The 21297-nt window shown below is 47.1% G+C and overlaps 1 protein-coding gene across 6 annotated transcripts in view; it reads right to left on the bottom strand.

Moving 5' to 3' along the window:
* HDAC9 (histone deacetylase 9) overlaps positions 1 to 20454 on the bottom strand; it is a 168605-nt gene extending 148151 nt beyond the window's left edge. For 5 of the 6 annotated variants that reach the window (XM_044679687.1, XM_044679689.1, XM_044679691.1 and 2 more), the window contains exon 1: positions 20380 to 20437. In XM_044679687.1, the coding sequence (XP_044535622.1) occupies positions 20380 to 20401 (22 nt within the window). In that variant the 5' untranslated portion in view covers positions 20402 to 20437. Of the gene's footprint in view, positions 1 to 20379 lie in introns of all 6 variants that reach the window. The other variant, XM_044679686.1, reaches the window with a different exon arrangement.
* Positions 20455 to 21297: the final 843 nt, after the last annotated feature.

Raw genomic sequence — 21297 nt, 5'->3', positions numbered from 1 at the left:
ATGGCTGTCTAATGATAAAAAATGTGATTTTTCTTTTCAGAAAAAAAAAATTAAAAACTACTTCTGAAGCTCTCATCTCTTATCTGTTATTTAATTATCTTAATGCAGAACGATGAAGCCACTAACATAAGTGGCCTCGGGCTGCCCGCTCACCATTTTCCTATCAAGGAGCAAAGCAATGATGGAAGATCTACAAACTCAATCTTCTTTTCCATCCTTTCCTCTGAAAATTGGGAGGTTTAAAATTAAAGGCCAAACTGTCATTGCTCATTTTTAAAAATCCGAAGCAAGGACATAAATCTCAATAAGCTGAGAGTGCCAGTGCCTTATTTCAGAGTAGGGATGGTGCCCCCTGACAGAGGAGGAGGGCCCGGGTCCCTGCTCATCTCTGTAGCCCTGGGCCTTGAACGGTGCCCGGCACATAGCGGGCATTAAAAATCAGGGAGTGAAAGCTGGAAAGAACTTCAGAGATGACCTAGTCCAACCCTCTAATTTTGCAGATGGAGAATGGTTGTGAGAATCCAAAGAGATTCTATAAGTAAACACTTAGCACAGTGGCTGGCACGCAGTAGGTGCTACATAAATATGGGCTATTATTAGAAGAAAATGAGGCTGACGGGTGAGGTGACTTATCTGAGGCCACACAAACATTAAGTGGCAGAGTGGAAGTTTGAACCCTGAACTTGGGACTACGAATATAGCCACGTGTCTACTGAATGGACGTATGGCTCGTATTGTTGAACATTCACACACCAGGGGGAACATTTTGTTTCCTAACAAAACACTTTGGGAGGACAAAAGGAACCTTCTAGAGCAACGGTCGGCAACCTTTTTGGCCGAGAGAGCCACAAACAAGTGTGGAAGGAGGAGAATGGAGGTGGAAGGCACTGGAATCTGGGGCGGGGGTTGAAGGGCCCCCTGGGGCACTTCCTGGGGCTCTGGTTGGGAGGTGGAGCCATAGGTTGCCGACCCCTGTTCTAGACAAAGGATGGATAGCAATGGCCCCTGAGATCGTCATCCAGCCTCCATGGAGATTCATGCATCAATAAGGATTTCAGGATTTTCCACTCAGACATTTGGCTGATCCATATCACAGAAGGAACCTTCTAAATATCTCATTTTATAGATGAAGAAACAGAGGCCCAGAGTGGTAAATGACTTGTTCAGGACCCCATGGCTCCCAAAGATCTAAATGAGATTGTAATCTAGCTTCCGGACTACAAATCCAGAGTTCTCTCTAGTAACACCCCTCAACAATGGCTCGAAACAACAGTTTCTGATGAGACTTTAATTCAATTTTCCCAAGCTACCTAATACCTGCACTCCCTCGAAATTGTGCAGAAACAAACAGCAGGCTGTCTGGGAGGAGAAAAGAAGAATAAAGATGTGTCGGAAAGGAAGATCAGCACCAGAATTAATTTTGCTTCTCGGCTTCATTCTTCCCAAGATATCTGAATGGAGAGTCCTTCTTGTACGTCTCTGACGAGGCAGTGCAAGAAGGGTCGACAGCAATGGAGCCCTGTTTATGAGCCCTGTTAACACTGAACACAGAGCTTAGCAACGTCTGTCCCTAAAAATAGAGCATGGATGTCCGCTGTTGTCATCATCAAGCAGGAGCTGGTGGGGTGCTCCGAGACTGGAGCTCGAGGGAGGACAGTCCCCTGTTCCCTTCCCCAAGCAACATTCACCCCAAGGCCTCCCCTCCCTAGGAAGGCAGCAGAGATGGACCCAAACCTGCCTGTGTCATTTCAAACAATGTCACTGCCCCTCCAGCAGGCAGTTATCACATGGGCCGTTTTTGGCAGCAGGAAGGAATCTGTGGTTTTACTTGAATGTTGCTCGTCTTTATTTAAACTACTAGAAATAACCCAAAAATGACAGAATGCTCCTTCTATAAATACTCCTCTCAGCGTAGAGTTATATTAGGAGGCACCTCAGATGGCATGATAACGCCTAACAAGCTAATCTTAGACCTGCAATGCCATAAGATAGAAATAACAAGGCTAAGAATAACTGACCCAAAGGAGTCAGCCTGCTAAAGAGATCCACAGACATGCAGGCTAGAGGGTGGAATGCAACAGCCACACTCCTAGAAGCCCCTGCTCTCTCCCTCCCCCTTTCCACTCACCCTCCCCAAAAGGCAGCAGGTTCTGGTGGCTATTGACAGGGAGGTGTCAATTCTTTTCCAAGCATCAGTTCAAAACCCTGGCCCAAGCCTCCTACCGTGAGCACGTGTGCCCAGGAAAGACGATAAGAAAGGCAGACCACCACAGAAAGAGGAAGCATTTCCTCAGCAAACCTCAGAAAGAAAGAAGGAAGCCCCAACAGAACAAAAAAGGGGGCTCTTTAAACTTTCCCTCTAGACAGAGTTTAATTTGTCGTTGGCATCCTTGAATGCCTTAAAGATCAATGATATCAGCAGGGTCTGAGTCCATGCCCCCAATCCAGGCCTAGAAGACACAGCCAGGAGTGGTCATGACCAAAAAAAAATAATAATAAAATAAAATAAAATAAAAGTAAAATTTAAATTTAAATTTAAAAATACATGAACTTAGTGCCCCGTGGGATTATTCTTATCAAATTGAGGCAGACTGGTCCTAGAGACCACAGCATCACCCTCCCCCAAATCCAGATGTTTACCAGCTGTGTGATTCTTCCTAAGTCATTCACTTTTTCATCTATCACACAGGAATAATACCTGCAGTTCATAGGATTGTAGTGAGGCTGGAAAGACAATGTCTTTAATTATATCATTCCTATGCAAGGCCACAGGACCTCATGGCTATAGAGCAGTCACACACCTTGACACACATTGGCCTTGTGACCTGGCGATGTTGCCTGTTCTCTTGGTAGTCCGGGCAGCTTTCTGACCAGGAGAGGTTAAGGAGGAGGTGCATGCCTGCATTGCTAGAGGGAGTTTCCTCATCTGGGACTTCCTGATCCAGATGAAATCCCAGGTTCTGTTCCTATCTCCAGGGCCCTTCTATTCTTAGAGGATTCTCTGCCATTATGAGGGGACCGACACAAAGTCTGTTCCTGAAGCTATATCCAAATGCTTGCCAGCATAGAAGGACCATCCAGAGCTCATTCTTCAATGGCCTCGCCTTTGAGAACATCCATGCTTCAATAAGGAAGGAAAGGACAATGACCAATGGAAGCAGCCTAATCCATTTTGCCCTAAGTAGGCCAAAATGGAAGGTTTCTTCATGATCACAAGTCATCCTCCAATCCCATCCAGCAAGCATCTAGAAGAAGCCAAGATGTCCACAAAATGTATCCAAGGAGAAGGCAGTTCGGGCTCTCCAGAAGCCTATACTCAACCGAGGGGATAGAACATGCCAATAGATAAATGCACCAATAGCTAAGGATCACCTAGAAGAAAGAGAAGATACCAACACCTAAGGGAGCCAGGAGAAGTTTTCCAAAGCCAAATGCCCTATATCCTGGGCTTTAAAGGAAATTCCAGATGCTTGGAAACAAGAGTAAGGAAGAAGTCTGTTGATCCCCTCTTCATTCAGACAGCTGCCCATAACACCTATGGGGGCTTCCCCCTACTGCCAAAGACTACCTTCCATCCACAGAGTGCATACGTTGTATGAATAGGTATTAACATCACATCTCCCCCAATGGCAAGTCAACCCTTTGCAAGGAGATTTGTCTTTCTGTTGTTCCTCTAGGGCTTAACACAATGCCCGGCTCATATTAGGCCCTTCATAAGTGCCAGTGGGCTGACTAGCCCATATAGCCCAATGAATAAACTTTGCATTTATTCATTCAATTCTGTGGCTCCTGGACCTAAGAGTGGCCTCCCATCTAAGACAGAGATTCTTGCTTTTCAAAGTCATCAACAACTTTCACCAGTTGATGAAGCCCATGGACTGCTTTTGTGGTGGAAGCAATAGCCTCAGGTTAGGCTACTTTTCCCTTAAAAGGTATTGAGATGCTCCTAGAGACTTGCTTAGTGCTGTGGATGAAAGGCCTTTGGGCTGCTCATCACCTGGATCCAAACCAACCTTTACGAGCTGAAGGCTTCTCAGATGCTTGACTGGTGAATCTGGACTCTCCACAGGAGCTCTATCAGCTGTATCAACTCAAAGGGTTCTCTGTTCCTATCCTGGTTGAATATTCTATAGTTAATTGTTGAATCATCTATAAACATGATGTTTTCCCCCCAGGGTGAAATGTGAGGTCCCACAGAAATGGCCTGAGTCAGGAGCAGCCCAGAACATCTCAGAATCCTGGTTCGAAATTAATGAAATAAATGACATGGGATGACAAGGAAAAGCAATTTTACTAAATAGAGTTTGGTTTGGGTTTTTTAGTTCAAACCAAGTGAAGAATACTTACATGGGGCCACTGCTAAATCAGCCCAAATTAAAAAACAAAAATGGCCAACCAATCAACCTGTGGCAAACAAAATTTGAATAAAAATAAAAAAGAAGTAAGTAAATAATCCTACACTTTCCCCTGGGGAAGAAAATAGTGAAGGAAAAAAGGGTTCTCCCCTATGCTCAATTTCACCAAGAATTCACAAACTGCTCCCAAAAAAATATCCCTTGGGGGATGTTCAGACCTTATCTGGGAGAAAAATGTGTCAGACTCATTTTGTGACTATCAGCCCCACCTCCTCCCATTGAGTACAACAACTCTATGTTGTGCAGAATACAATCTCTGTCTTCCAGAGCCATGCGGGGAGCTCCGGTCTTTGTCCTATGACCAATAGGGCGCCTTGATGAAGTTTACTGCAGCTCATCCCATCCAAGGAAAATGGGCAACTGGCCTCCAATTTAATTTTCTAATGGTGGGAAGGAAGGACCTTGGATTAAATATTATCTCAAGTACCTTCCCACGGCATGGCTATCTGCGCCTTAAATCCAACATGGCTGAGAAACACAGGAGAAAGTCTATGGTCATAACTTTACTTTCTCTGATGCTTATTATATTGGTCCATGAATGGGGTGAGACCCAAGACTCTCTTCTCCCTTTCCCACCACAGGGCAGTGCTTCTTCACTGTCCCCCACAGTGGAAGGTGGCTATAGGACTGAAGGCTCTGGTGTGCCTTCCTTTCTTCCATGGGTTGTGAAGGCCAAAGAATCCACCACTGAGTGGTCAGCCTGCTGGTGTGAGCTGGATGGGACTTAACGAAAAACTAGTCCCCATTAAATACACACAATCTACTGCCAAGAACACGAAAAAAAAAATGATCCACCATGAGAGAGCCAGCCAGAACTCCCACTCAGCTGGAAGACCTTCAAAAGCCCAGGGTCACCTCCATACTACACTGACCCACATGTAGCAAGGACAGCCAATGGGCAGCCTGCCTACTTCTTGGAGTGGTTAGTCTTGTATTGGATTTATGGGAAGGCAGAGACAAGAATCAGCTAGAATGGACAAGCAAAGGTGGGCTTTGATCTGCACCAATGGAGGGAGAGCCCTCAATGAGATCACACAAGTCCTTTTTTTTTTTTTTTTATAGCATTAGTTACTGAAAATGCAGATAAGGCAGAATGAACTGGGCCTCAACACTAATAGGTAAATTAAATTCGAATAGAAGTGGGCATGGGGGCAGCTGGGTAGCTCAGTGGATTGAGAGTCAGGCCTAGAGACGGGAGGTCCTAGGTTCAAATCCGGCCTCTGACACTTCCAAGCTGTGTGACCCTGGGCGAGTCACTTGACCCCCATTGCCCACCCTTACCCCTCTTCCACCTAGGAGCCAATACACAGAAGTTAAGGGTTTAAAAAAAAAAGAATAGAAGCGGGCAAGGACTAAGGCCCAAAGATACTGTACTGGTCACATCCTTCTTGTTAGCCTCAATCAATCAACATGAATGTATTAAGGGCCTACTATGTTCCAGTTACAATGCTACATGCTGGAGACACAAAGAAGAGCAGATCAGTGGGGAGAGAACATGGGGATAAATGTGGACACACAAATAGCCGGAAGGTAACCTTAGAAGGGAAGGCTTTACAGGGAGGGAAGACTAGTAAAGGCCTCGTGAAGGAAGGGACACTTAAGCTGGGTGTGGAAGGAAGCCAGGAGATTCTGAGGGAATCACAGAATTTTAGAGGTAGAAGACACTGGAGAGTATCTACTCTGGTTACTCCATATAACAGAAAAGGAAACTGAGGCCCAGAGATGGAGAAGGATCTTGCCCAAGATCATTTGGTTGAATAGTCACAGCCACGACTAGAATTCACCTCTAACAATAATAATAATAAAGCAGTTAGGTGCCTCAGTGCAGAAGCAGGAGATTCATCTTCTTGAGTGAAATCTAGCTTTATACACTTATTATCTGTGTTACCCTGTGCAAGTCACTTCACCCAGTTTACCTCAATTTCCTCCTCTACAAAATGAGCTGGAGAGAAGAAATGAGAAATCCCTCTAGTACCTCTACCAAGAAAACCCCAAATGGGGTCACCAAGAGTCAGACATGGCTGAAACAACTGAGCAGTAACAATGAGATGATGATGATGATGATGATGATGATGATGATGATGATGGGAATAAACAGCAAGAAGCATTCAGTCAGGCTACAAAAGATCAGCTGACAACCCCATCATTTATTCGATTAACAAAGCAGTCATTTTTCCCACCGACCTAATATTTCCAATATAACGGAGTTGTAAGATAGCCACTGACCCAGGACCACTTCTACCGGAAGACCACAGAGAAAGCTGAAAACAGAATATACCGTATAACTAACAGGATCATCTATATGATGAACAAAATAAGCATCAGAGTGCCGCAGAGATGCAGAGCTCCTTAATTTTATGAAACACATTCCCTGCATTATCTTATTGGATCGAGATGCCAACCAGAGTTATTATCCTCCTTCTACAGATGAGAAAATGGAGCCTTCAAGAGTGATTTACTAGATTCAGTCACTCAACAAACCCGTATTAAGGTCTGACTGTGCGCCAGGCACCGTGCTCATCACTGAGAATACAAATAGAGGCCAAAAGAAAGCCAGTGCCCGTCCTCAACAAACTGACAATTGGGAAGTAGCTCCGGAAGGGAGGACGTGATCTCTGGGTCCCTCTTCATGGGCACTCCCCCAAGAAAGTCACGGCCAGTACCGCCGGCTCCATGATGCCTTCACTAGTCTCCCAGACTTCATTGGGGGAGTGACTGACTAGTGATCTGGAAAGGCAGAGCCAGGCCAGCCCCCCAGGGACCTCAGCGGGCCAGTCCCCACTGGCCAGCTCACTCTGTCTCAGCCACCAAAGTGTCTCCAGGGCCAGGCAGGCCCCCCAAATCACAAACACCTGGCTGTCTGGTCCTGCTTACTGCAAGCACAGCAGGTGAGAGACACTTTCCATCTCAGCATGTGAAAACACCCGAGCCTGGTGAAATTCTCCCATTTGGGGGGCCAATGTGGAAAATCTGATCCTACCACAAACACTCGCGATCCATCCAGAGTCACCTGAAATCAAGGCACGATGGACAATCTCGACCAGGTTTCTAAACTATTTCTAAAACTGCAGTACAGTTAGGAGGGAAATACGGGGTCCCCTCTCTGGAGTAGGGCTGGAGGGGAAAGTGGGTGGGAAGGGGGAGAATTTCTGGGCATTTCCCACCTCATTGGCATGCAAAAATACCGCCCCAGAAGCAAATGGCTGACTGCCTTCAGAGCTTGAGCGAATTTCCCTCTCTTAAAGGGTTTCTTTCCTTTCGGGGCGTATTTTGACGTCCAGCATTTTGCAATACTTACCGTACAATCCATGTGACTCAGGATGACTCAAAGTTGCAATCCTGAAAGAAATATTCAAGTCGAAAAAGAACAAGTTGGTGCATACAGTAAGTGCCTACTGTGTGATACTGAAAAATACAAAAATAGCTTCTGCCCCCGGGAAGAGTATAGCCCAGTGGGGGAGGCGGCACGTACACACGGAAGTTATTGCTGTGTGGAGCCGTAAAGGAATGGTCAGTCAGTCAATTAATTAGCAAGCACCAATTAAGTGTCTGCTGTGTGCCAGCCACAAGGTAGTATTCAAAGCATTAGCTGGAAAACTTAAAGAGACTGGCCCAGGGCAGGCATTAAGTTGATGCTCATCAAAATGAAAATGTACAGAAGGGGCTTTGCAAACCTGAAGTGCTCTGACCAAAAGGCCAATTAAAATTAAAATGGCAAAAACAGCCCCTGCCCTCAGGGTGATCACAGTCCAATTGTCTCTCCCATAATCAGACATCTCCAACAGTAGATAGAAGGTAGTCCTGGAGGGGAGGAAGGAGGAAAGGGATGGAGAAATGGCTCTGGAAGAGGCTGGGATATGAGAGTCTCTAAGTAAATCACTATTCCCTGGGAAGAAAAGCTTCATGGGATATTCATAATATTCCTGGGCTACAGAAGTCTATAATGACCCTCCTCCAAAAAGGGAAAAAAAAATAGCATTCTCCTTATCAACTCCTTCCTTATAACACCTCAGTCAAATGCAGACCATTCAGCAGCAGGAAGAAAGGGTTCAATGTCACTGAATTCTAAGCTGCCTGATTTAATGGGAGATGGACCACTCAGGAGTGGGCGAGTTCAAATCTTGCCTCAGATGGTTGCCACTCACACGGCCACGTCCAAGTTATTCAACCTCTTTGACCCTGTTTCTTTATCTGTAAAATGGGCAGAACAGTAATATCCACCTCACATCTATTCAAAGGATCAAATGAATAAAGAGATGGGGCACAGAGTAAGCATTAAGTAGATGCTCGTTGAAGTGAAAAGGTATAGATGGTGTTTTGCAAACCTGAAATGTGCTCTGACAATAGTCAGTCAACATCATCATCATTATTGGTGTTAGTAGTGCCCTTCCACTCAGCCTCACTTCTATCCACTCCATGTGCCCTCTGATCACTGTGAGCTGTCTCACTATGGCACGGTTACTTCTTTTGGGCAGAGTTCCTAGAAGGCAGAAGACTTTCCATTGTCTATATCAGTGATTCCCAAAGTGGGCGCCACCGCCCCCTGGTGGGTGCTGCAGCGATCCAGGGAAGCGGTGATGACCACAGGTGCAATTACTACTAATTGCTATTAAAATTTAAAAAAATTAATTTCCAGGGGGCCAAGTAATATTTTTTTCTGGAAAGGGGGCAGGAAGCCAAAAAAGTCTAGGAACCCCTGGTCTATATAGTCCCAGCCCCGGCATGGTGCCATGCACATAGTAGGCATTTTTAAAAGAAATGCCTGTTAATTTGATTTAAATTTAAATTGTCTTAAATTTAAAAATAAATAAAATTAATTTAAGTTATTCTGGTATTTGGGCTGAGAAACATTTCTGGCATTTCCAAGGCCCTGTACCCTTCCCACCCTCCAGGGCATCTACGCCATCTTCTGTCATTAACTAGCTGTGATTCCTTCTGGCAAGTCAGGGCTTCCGTCCCTCTCTTGATCCTCCTCAGCAAAGTGAGAGATTGACTGAATCTTCTCAATGGGAGACTGACTCTAGAATATGAGCTGTAGGGTTCTCAAGGATGGAGGGCATAGAGCTGGGCCCCCCTCAGGACATTAATGAGCAGGATATGAATGGAATAGAAGCAAAAGAACCACCGGGACAGAAATCTCTGTGTGTGTGTGTGTGTGTGTGTGTGTGTGTGTGTGTGTGTGTAAAAATTCATCAGCATGTCTTTTTTGCTATTCAGTTATGTCCTACTCTTCGTCATGCCATTCAGGGTTTTCTTGTGTGTGAAGGAAATCACTGAGTGGACTGGGTCACTAGGACACAATGGCAGGCGGAAAAAGGCAGCGATAAATTCAAGAGATGACGAGATGGGGGCAGAGCCGATGTGTCCCCTGCACTGTCCCCTGCACGGCCCCCTGGATGGCCCCCTGGATGGCCCCCTGGGTGGCCCAAGCAAAATACCAAGTCACAGTTGGTTCCAGAGACGCGATGTGTGAGAGTTAGAGGGTGGAGAAAAAGTTTGATAAACTGAGGCAAGCTTGGATTTTGGCCTCTTCTCTTCCACGTTTGTTGCTGGCTGGACTTCGATGTGAGCATTGCTATGGGGTCCTACCGGCGGCCACAGAATAACAAGACAAAAAGAGCAGCAAGGACAGTAACCTATTTATCTCTCTCGTATTTTTCCATCTTTTCCCCCAACTACTTTTGGTTTAATAAAATTATTCATTTATGGCCAGTCTCATAATTTTCCCTCTTATATCTGACAAAGATCCTGGAGTGGTTTGTCATTTCCTCTTCCAATTCATTTTACAGATGAGGAAACTGAGGCCAGCAGGGTTAAGTGACTTGCCCAGGGTCACACATCTGGTAAGTGTCTGATGCCAGATTCGAAATGAGATCTTCCTGACTGCAGATCTGGTGTTTGATATACACTGTGCCACCTAGCTGCCCTCTGTATGTATACATATATATAAAAATGTACATGTATACGTGTATGTGTGTCTATATGTATTTGCATGTGTTTTATCTGCACAGATACATATATCTCAAGAGAGAATGAGCAGCTAGCCCTGGGAGTAAGGGTCCATTTCTGGAAACATCTCTAAGCATGATGACAGCAACATGAGAGAGGATGAACGAGTCACAAGGAGCTCGTGAATCTTTCGGGGAGGGCCCTTCCCTCTTTTGGGGGTGTCACGGCCCTTTTGGGAAGGCTGAGGAAACCTACGATGGGTTCCTTCTTGGAATCATGTCTTTGAAATGATAAAATGACAAAAGAAAACCATTTTCTTGACATTATTAAATTGAAATTCTGAGAATACGTTTGAACAAAGAGCTCTGAGCCCTCTGATCAAGAACTCGGATCCGATCCAAGTCAGACCTCCGTAGTGACCCTCCTGCCACCGCCACTACCAGCAGCAGCAGCAGCAGCAGCGATCCAACCAATGGCTCGCCCCCCGGAAGCGCAGATCTGGAGACGGAGCGTGACCCCGCCAGAGGAAGGGGGCGGCCCTGTCCCCCTCCTTCCAGGAAGCTCGGCCTCTCCGAACACAGCCTGCGGATCGGATTCGTTTCTTGGGCGGCCGCCTCACGCATGAGTCAATGCTCCTGTGGAGCTTGTGATATCCTGCCTGCCGCAAAGAAGCCGGGCCTTCCAAATATAGCCAGAAAGTATAGATCATGAATGACAAAATTCTCAGGAATCCTAACCGTAAGAGCTGACATGCACCTCCCACCTCTAAGCAGAAAACGAGCCTCCTCGCCGTGGTCTCCTTTGAGCCACGCTGCCGGGGGCTGCTATTATTACTCTCGTTTTACCAAGAAGGAAACTGAGATGTTCCGTGTTTTGGAGGCCCAGTTCAAAGGCTGACTCTCTACTTGCCTACTTTAGCTCGCCCCTTGGTAACCCTGGATGGTGCTGGGGATGCCCCTCTCACTCAAGGGCTAGAGAAAGAGATCCCTCTTCAACTGTAGAGGCTGGTCAAGGTTGGTTTCATTAAAATAGACAAAGAGAGATCATTCTATCAGCCACTTTGAACTCGTCAATCGAGAACTCAAAGCATCCCTCCTTAACCATTAAGGAAGCGAGTTCACAAGACACTTGCTAGAGTGACACCTCCAAAGTGGAGGGGGGGAGCATCTCCCCACGTAAAAGCCTGAGGGCCAGCTAATTGTTGCTTAAGGAAAAAACCCCCAGCCTACCAGCAGCAGCGAGCCATTGCTGGTTATTCAGCTGTTTTCAGTTTAAGGAGGGAAAGAAAGAAGGGAAAAAAAAAAAAGATTTAGGACTTACCCTTCCACAGAGCAACCAGATCAACAGCTGTGGAGTCTTCCGCCAGAAGCCCCCCAGCGCGGCCTCCCCCAAAGCCACGGCAGGAATCCCAGCCGATCTCTCCAAAGGCCAGGAAAGGAACGGCCTTTCCAAAGCCAAGGAAGCGAAGAGTCCTCCTTTGGCTCGGCTCATCGCCACAGAGTGAATCGCTGAATCCACAGGCTGGCCTTTTTAAAGCAGTTTTCTCGAGGTCACTTCCTGTCGCCCCTCCACTTTACAGGAACCAATCAGAGTCTCCCAAATGGCCTAGCACTGTCCAGGGGGGTGGAGGCAGTGGCCTTGGAGGGGTCCCTTACTCTAGTAAGTGACTTGTGAACTCTCCTACTTAATGGTTAAGTAGGGGCGCTTTGAGTTCTTGATTGATTGAGATAAAGGTTACTGATTGATTTTTATTAAAATAGACAAAGAGAGATAATTCTATCTTCACAGGGTCCCACCAAGTTTGAGTCATAAAGTCTCCATAAAAATAGTAACTACCATTTATATAGTCTTTACTATGTGGCAAGCACTGTGCCGAATACCTTGTAATGACTGCCTCTTTCATCCTCACAACCCATGGGAGATGCTATTATTATCCCCATTTTACATCTGAGGAAACTGCGGCAAAGTCATGAGAAGTAACCAGGGTCATGTCATAATAAATGTCTGGGGCTAGATTTGAACTCATGTCTTCCTGATTCTAGGCTCAGTTCTCTAGCCACTGAACCACCCAGCTGCGCTATTAAACTGCTCTTATGTAAATGTACTTGCTATGTGATTACTGTGCCTCAGTTTCCTCAGATGTAAAATGAGGGACCTCTACTGGAGGCATTCTAATGCCATGATCCTGTGACCCAGACCAGTTCTGATGCCATTTCCTAGTGATTCTGCTTCTGGAAGAATCTACCCAGAGGCTTAGGCAGGCACGACGAAGCCAGAAAGTCCAAGAGCAACACGTCAGTCTTGCAGAGACAGAGAGAATCATCTGTCCATCAGTCAATCAACAAGGAATAATTAAGAGTCTATCATGTGCCAGACACTAGGCCTACCTGCTAAAGATGCAAAGCCAAAAACAGAACTAGGCCTGGCCTCAAAGAGCTTTCGTTCTATGGAGGGCAACAAAAAGGTACATATTTAAGGGGTTCCAAAAGAGAAGGCAAGAAAGACACCATGATGGAATGGAGTTGAGCTTTGAAGGAAATCAGGGGCTTAAAGGGGTGGAGGAGAAACAGAGGGGACTCCAGAGATGGAGGGAGAGCTTGGACAACGGCCCAGAGATAGGAGATGGAACAGGATGAACAGCACACAAGTGAGCCAGCCAGATGGACTGGAGCAAACTGGGCCACCACCAAGTTTTGCAAGACGTTGAAATTTTCAGCCAGAGAAATCCTCAAAGATTGCGTAATGAGTCAGAGAGAGTGGCTGCAATCCGGCGACACGGATCACCACTTCCCCTCCATCTGAGTCCATGGGCCTCGTGAGATGCAGCACGTAAAAAATTGCATCATCCTTGGCCAACTCTGGCCAGGCTGGTCCTGGTTTCGAGAAGCCGAGTGGGCACGAAGGCTCAGCTTCGCTGAAAGGCCCAGAGCTTGCTCTTCACGAGTGGTGCCTGTGAGGAGTCAGAATCACCTTCGGGTCACTCCGAGTCAAACTGTCCCACTAACTGTTCTTTCCCCTGGATATCCCGTCCCAGGCCTTAGCACATGCTGTCCCCCGTGCTTGGGATGCCTTCCTTCCTCTTGGACGGTAACGTCGTTGGGTCCCTTCAAGGCTCCTGCTCCCACAGGGTCTTTGCTGATAGCCCCTTGTCCGTTCTCATCTACACTTGCCTTGAACAAGTTCTGCACTCATTTCTCTGTGTATGTGGCATCTCCCCCTTGAGCCTGGGAACTCCCTGAGGACAGAACCGATGTCGTGCTTGGCTCCGGATCCTCAGTGGCTAGCGCAGGGCCTGATGGACAGGAAGCTCTTAGACAAGCAGGGGAGGACTTCTTGAGGCACCTCCGGGTCAGGCACTGAGGTAGGCATGGTAAGAAGTTAGTAGAGAAGGAATTTAACGGAATCCTAGTCAGGAGAAGGAGGAACCCCATCTCTCCTTTAAATGGTGCCTTCTCTCTCCATGTAAACGAAGCAGCAGTGCTCACCTGCCTTCTCTTTTTTACTTCTGTTATTTAAGCCTTTGAGACTCATTTCTTTCATGATGGTTGTTTCCCAGAGATCCACACCTGCTACCCCCAACAGATCCCTTTCTGACCACTCAGGGCAGTTAAGTCAAAAGATCAAAACGTGGCTCTTGGGGACAACGGAGGTCTCTTTCTGTGCCCACAGCCCACCACTCCGCGCCTCTCCCGCCCCTCCGGGGAGCGAACACCCACTTTCCAAACAAAACATAAATGGCAAACCTAGCCCATTGCTTGACTCGTACAGAATTACAGCCATGGTTCAAAGCAAAGAAGAAAAGCTATGCGGACCTTGAACGCTGCCACCTCCTCCGAAACCACCTCTTCTAGGTCCTTTTATGCTCTGAAGGCTGGTCTATTTTGGGCTTCTGAGGGGATTTAACCTCCGGCTCCTTTTTAGCTCCCACCTGACTGAACCCGATTGTCCCTGGGGCCACCTGTGTGACCACAAGAAGGTAAAATGGCCTCTTTCTGTCCTGGCCTTTTCATAATGAGACCTTTGATGGCTGCCTATCAAGCCAGCCCATTGAAGACTTCACTTAAAAGGGAAGAGAGCTTGAAAGGGATTGGGGTGTGTGTGTGTGGGGGGGGGGAGGGGATGGACAAACAACAATTACGGGGAATAGCAAGAATGCTTAGAGATCCGGGAGGCCCATTTCGTGGCAGGCGGACATTTCCACAGTCATTCTGCTTTCTCGAGGGGCATCAGTGATGACCAAACCAGTCAGGTTCCTCTGGAGGCCAAAAGAGGTTGTCATATGTAAACTACTAAGACTAAAAGAATATGGACAAGAGCATGTTGTTTGTTCCTCTCTCCAGGCAAGTAAAAACCCATAAAAATAGGTGAACCACACTTTGATAAAGCATCTTCTTTTGCATATTAGATTGAGAGCACCTCACCCTTGTAGCTCCGGGGCCTGGCACAGTGCCAGGCACACAGTAAGTGCTTAATAAATAGTGGCCGAGTTGCTTTGCGCAAATGCTGTGTCTGATCACTCTTCTCCTCTGGAATGCTTCCACTACAAAGACAATGAGAAGAGAGTACTTAATCCTATCTAATACTCAGACCTATTGTCCAAAGGACGGGGAAATAGACTTGCCAAGAGGAATACTGGCATCCCTGTCCTTCTCTATTGGCCATTGCCAAGTGATATTTAAAATGGAATTTGGGTTTCGATTTGTTTTATGGATTGCAAAGACATCTAGAAAGAAATGTATGTCTGGAGAGGAAAATGTCAAGAATGGAAAACCACCAGCGGGCAGACAGTCTGTGGGCTCCCCCACAGCTTTGAAATGCCTGGCTCTCAAGAAAGCCCAGGCCTAGAACAAGTCCCACTATGTGCTTCCAAATTAGAGGAGGCCGTGGATGAAGAGATCTCAGAAGTCTTTCTGTCCCAGCAGACTTCTAGGTTGAGTCAATATTAGAGAAGATCCAACTTTGGCTACCCAGGGCAGGTGAGCAAGGATTGCATATGAAATCCATGGAACCCAGGAGCTTCTGTCAAAGATTCTCATGATCACGCTCCACATTGCAAAATCCCACCACACTTGCACCAGGAGCCATTGTTTCCGATGTTTGAAATATTTAAAAAAATAAAACTTTTCTTCTCTCTGATGGATAATGAAAACTTGAAACACCAAAGTCCTCAGACTTTTCCCTGACTCTGTAATGGACGTCATCTCATTGCCAAAGGACGGCAGTCTGTCCAGTCTTCCCGGATTTCACTTTCTTTCTTGATCATCAAAGGTGTGACTGCTCTGACAGGAGTTATTTGTGTAAGATAACTGGGCCCAATCGTTAGGCAGGGGTGTACTCGAGTTGACATGACCAAGGATTAGTTTCCCATATCTCTACAGCTCCCAAAACCTCTTCTGAACCCTCCCATCTCTCCTTGAGAACCTCTATTCCAGAGTGCAGGAATCCATTCCTTCAAGAGATAAAATGCCATCCAACAGAACATCCTGTGGCACGTGGGCTGTGGTTCCCAGATATTTATTTATGGAGGTCCCTTTTATCTCAGAATCAGGAGCCTGGAGTTAGGAGTATTGTGGGGTCTTTTAGGCTCCTCATTCAAGTCCACTGAGCGACCATTCAGAAGCCATGTGGCTGCATCCATTCAGGCATTATTAGGTCAACAGTCCATCATGCCTGTTGAGTTTCCTCCCAATGAGCCCCGAGTCCTTCCTTAAATGATGTTCTTGTGTAGTTCTATTCTGCACCTCTGCATTTGAAACCACCTACCCACAAGGCTTGTCATTTAGGCTAAAATATCAGTGATAGACAGGAAAGATGGCACTGGCCTTAGAAGCAGGGTATGAGGGTTCTAGACCCAGCATATCACATCTCCTTGAACAAATCAAGCTTTGGACTTTAGTCCGGAAGAACTGAATTCCAAATGTGTCTCGGACGCTTAATAGCTATGTGACCATAAGTTCATTAACCTCTCTGAACCAATTTCCTCCCTGGAAATGGGAATGCTATTATTTATGCCTCTTTATATCAGAGGACTATGTTGAGAAAATTCACTTTGAGAACCAGAATCCTGCCTTTGGAGGTGAGCTAACATCAAGGCAGAGAAATGCAGAGCCCCAGTATTGTGTCACATAAGGTTAGAGAGCTATAGACATTGACTTGCTTTCATTCCACTTAGATAACACCTCAATGAGCAGTTGGTCCTTCAACACAATTTGGCATCAAAGTAAAGGGAGGGAAAGCCTTGGAGTCAGGGAGTCCTGGGTTCAAGAACCATTTCTGACCACTTCTTAACTAGCTAGTTGGGTAACTCAGAGCAAGTCAATCCCCTGAAGTCTCTGAGTCTCAGGCAATCCCTAGTCTTAAAATTGGTGAAGGGTTGTGACCTGCTGCTGCAGGGAAGAGATTTCTAATAATTGAGGAGATCACAGCTCCTTAACCAAATTTCATATTTTTCCACAACCTCACTGAAATCTTCTAATTACAGGATCAAGTAGTCCAGAGAGGGTTTATTTTTTCTCATTCTCCAGATTGTGAAATTGAGGCTCAAAACCTGTAAATGGTTTCTCCTGGGTCTTCCCACTCTAAATCTATATTCATTCCACTATAACCAGACATTATGGCTTTGCTCTTGACTAGAAATTCCAACCCTCACTCCAACTAGCTATTTCACAATCGAACTCAGACCAGAGAGAATGGCTGAAAGAGCATAAGCCCAACCCTACTACCCCTAATCCACTTAGAGCTCATAATCCACATGTAGGAAAGGACCTGGAGGGCCACCTGTCTTAACCTGCATCAAACCTTGCAAGGCAGTCAACTAGATGGTACTGCAGTGGATAGAATAACTAGCCTAGAGTCAGGAACACTTGTCTTTCTGACCTCAGATACTTATTAGCTGTAAGACTCTGGGCAAGTCACTTAACTCTTGTTTGCCTTGGTTTTCTCGTCTGTAAAATGATCTGGAGAAGGAAATGGTAAACCACTCTATCTTTGCCAAAAAAAAAAGCCTGAATGGGCTCACAAAGAATCAGCCACAATAGAACAATTGCAAAAACAGGTATCTCAGCCTTCTCTCTGTACAGGACAATCCTGGCTCAAATTCACATGACATTGAAGTACTACAAAGCACATCCCATGCCACCTTTCTCTCAGGCCCATGGGACCTGTCCAAGTGCCTCGCCATTGAAACCTTCTATAGGTGCTGTCTTTCCCTGTAAAAACTGGAGGTCCTTGTGAGAGCAGGGACTATCTCAGCAGTGTGCTTTCCACATAATAAGTACTTAGTATCTCAGAATCTTTTCTTCAATCATTCATATTACCTCATTTCATCCTCAAAATGGCCCTGTGACTTAGATGCTCTTATTATCCTCATTTTACAGTTGCATAAACTGAGACTTAAGTCAAGTAGCATAGTCTTCTGACATAAAGTAGCATAAATAATAAAATTCTGAGTAGTTAATGGACTTATGGTCAGGAAGCTACTAAGTCTTCAAAACAGAATTTGAATCCAGACCACAGTTATAAGTATCTAAAGCAGGATTCAAACTCAGATTTTCTTGATTTCAAATTGGGAGCACTACCCACAATGAAATACTATCTCCATTAAGAAGCATAAGCAAGGGGCTACTAGGTGGCTCAATGGTTGGAAAACCAGGCCTGGAGGTAGTAGGTATCTAGTCATAGATGGTTCCCAGCTATGTGAACCTGGACAAGTCACTTAATCCCCATTACTTAGCTCTTACTGCTCTTCTGCCTTGGAACCAACACAGAATATTGATAATACAGAAGGTAAGGGGAAGGAGGAGGAGGAGGAGAAGAAGTAGAAGCTAGACTTGAGTCTGGGAAGGAGAAGGCAATTGTGACTGCTTCTCCTCCAAATAAAACTCAGCAAACTGAAGAAGTTCAGGTGCAAATGCCAGCTCTGTGAGCTGAGGATCTCAGTGCTGAGATGGCAGCCAAGACACTTCATTTCCCTGGGACTCAGTCTCCTTAGAGGTGAAATGGGGGAACATTTCCATTTTAAAAGCATTTCCTCTCCTCTATCCTGAAGACTGTTTGGGCCTGCAGATAAAAAAGCATCCAGAACTTCAGCCCAAAGAGGCCCAAGGGAACATGCTAGCACAGCAGAGACAAGGCTGGCAACAGAAAGACTGGGGAGCTACCTCAACACCTGGACCACTGCCTGGGGCCTCACCCATCCTGGCTGGCTGGAGCACATAGGCTTCAGGAAACCCAATGGTATGAGAAGAATCATTCCATTTGTGGCATCTGCCTGATGGAATACATAGATGGGCAAGCGGTGGTCTAGAAGCTCCTCCTGGCCAAAGGGCTCTTTAGGATTGTATATAGGGAAGTTTAAACCATAATTTAATTTACAACACTAGACAAGACACACCACTAGATCCAATCAAGTCACTCCCCAGCTCCTTTTCTGATCAGTTCTGGGATGAAAGCAATGTCTTGGCTAGCCTTTGGGGAGGGCGGAGGAAAGATGAGGTTATCAATTTTTTTAAAGAAAGACTAACAGGCATTGCTTAAAATGAAAAAAAAAATCTCCTTTAACTTAAACATCTCAAATGGTTCATAAGAGGATATGATCAATGCCAAGCTTCATGAAAATGCTTTGCTATCCCCTGTAAAGAAGCAGAGGCTTACTGTTTTATTTCCCCTGTTAATCTCTCTAATGTTCTGTTTGTTTGTTTGTTTTCTGCTATATTGCAAGTCCTAGAATACCTCAAGACAACTATGTCAAATGAATTCATTTAAACAGAAATCAATGCAAAGCACGTTGAATTAGCTGGATTAATTGATGATGAATCTCAGGCATGTAATAAATCATGAAAAATATTGGCTTGGCACCATCTGATCTACAAATAATCTCAGGCAATAAAGCTGGGTGTTCCTCTGCCAAAGGAGCGACAGCTGCTTCCTCACCCAAATCCGGAGGATGCCAACCTGTGGAATATTCCTTTCCCACTTAATGATGCTAAAGTAGCCGCTTTAACTCACTGGATTGCCGAAGGTGTCCCTGAGAGCTTCCTGCCTAACCACCAAGTCTCAGAAAAGGTTTGGGGCCAATTAGAGGTTCACCTGGCAGCCCCCGGGCCCATGCCTTTTCTCTGGGAGTTCCTCAGGTAGAATGGCCCCTGCTCACTTCATCTAAGGGAGGCTGTTCTTGCCTGGGGAGCTCAGAAAGGGCTGGAAAGCCTAACCCCACTCGAGCATCCCCTTCCAGGCACACTCAGGCACTCTGAAAAGACGAGGAAACAAAGCTGCTTTTTCCCACGCAGGGGCACTGGGGATGGTGCACCTGTTCCCATCGCGATTTCTGGCGAGGGATCCCAGCTGCCTGGCTCCCCAAAAGGATCCCCAGAGCAAGGAGAGAAACGTTCTGCTCATCCTCGCAGCATCTCCTTAACTTCAGAGCTCTGGACCAAAAAGCACGCCCAGGGGATTCTCGCCACCATAGAGCAGCAAAGCCACTTCGATGGGGAGGTCTATAAATACTCGCCGTTTCCCCCTGTTTGTACCCAGCCAGTCCAGCTGGCCTGCCCAGCCCAGGTGGGGCGTTGTCTAAACAGGTGCCCCCTCCCCCCCCCACCAGTCGGATCCCGCTGGGTTTTCAACAACTCCAACAGCCACAACAACCACAACAACAACAAGGACGACAACGGCGACAAGGACCAAACAATCTCGATTTGTATAAATCCACAACCAGCGGGCACCGGCCGAGGTCCAACGCTCCTGCACTTGTTGGTCACAGGGGCGGCGGGCGGTGTCTGGCTGGGGGTGAGAGGGGGGCAGCAGCAGCCGAAGCCCCCCGGCCGGCCCCGATCTATATCTCCCCGGAGTTAGGGAAGAACCCGCTCGGGGCGGGGATGGGGTGGGGGTTACTGAGAAGCGAACCCGAGGAAAGCGAGGCACAGGAGCAGCTCTTGGCCCCGCTGGTCCCTTTCCCCACCCGCAGCAGTCCGGTGGCCAAGGAAGGGAGAGGACGGGGGCGCGGGGGGTCTCTTACCTGAGTTGATCAAGCTGTGCATTCTCTGTTGAGCCAACAGCTGCTCCCGACCAGCCACCCCATCTGAAGAAAAACAGGATTCCGCCTCGTAAATTGCCTGCAGCATATTGCAATCAGCCAGCCCGCCCTCCCGCTCCAGCTAGAGAAGATGCCTCGGCGCGGCCGCCCTGGGAGCGGGGGCAGCCTGGGGGAAGCGTCCCTCTGACCCCCAGGGGGGCGGCAGGACCGCAGAGCAGAAACTTGGAACCTCGCGCCCCCCCCCATCCATGCACACGTTGTTCACTGCCCCCTCCCTCCCCGGCCCCGTCTAAATGCCTGGAATGCCTTGGCAACCTGCTGCCCAAGGAAGATGCCCAGGAGCCAGACGGCGAGCAAGAGAGCAAACGAAGAAGGGGCACGAGCCCGGAGCCCGGGGCAGGTGGAAGAGGGCGGATTGGGCTGGGTTTGGCTGGTCCCCCGCCCCAGCCGGTGATGTTAACCAGCAGAGGAAGGCTGGTATTAACTGGAGAAGGGAAGCGCCGGAGCCCTGCGAGATGGAGCTGAAATTACCCTCGTCCCTCCCGACAAGTGCCTTCCTGGTGCCTTCCTCCTCCTCCTCCTCCTCCCAGTGTAGGTGCGAGAGAGTGTGCGTGTGAGTGTGAGTGCGGGTGAGTGCGAGTGCGAGTGAGCGAGTGAGTGTGTCTCTTCCCCCTTTCTCGGTCTCTGGTCTAAAGTTGGCTAAGGCGAGTGATCGCCCATTTGCATATGAATCAACAACGGCCTGGCCCACAGGCAACAGAAATAGAACAATGGCCGGCCTGAGCCAAAAATAGGTCAAGCATGGCTGAGTGATTGGAGCCTGAATTAATGCATTTAAAAATACCACCGCAAACACAGCTGTCCCCAGCTCGAGCTCGCAAACCAGAATTCTCTACTGCA

This window comes from Gracilinanus agilis, chromosome 5 (genome assembly GCF_016433145.1).
Source record: "Gracilinanus agilis isolate LMUSP501 chromosome 5, AgileGrace, whole genome shotgun sequence".
NCBI classification, from domain to species: Eukaryota; Metazoa; Chordata; class Mammalia; order Didelphimorphia; family Didelphidae; genus Gracilinanus; species Gracilinanus agilis.
The sequence above is the reverse complement of the archived record's forward strand: the minus strand, read 5'-3'. Positions and strand labels throughout refer to the sequence as shown.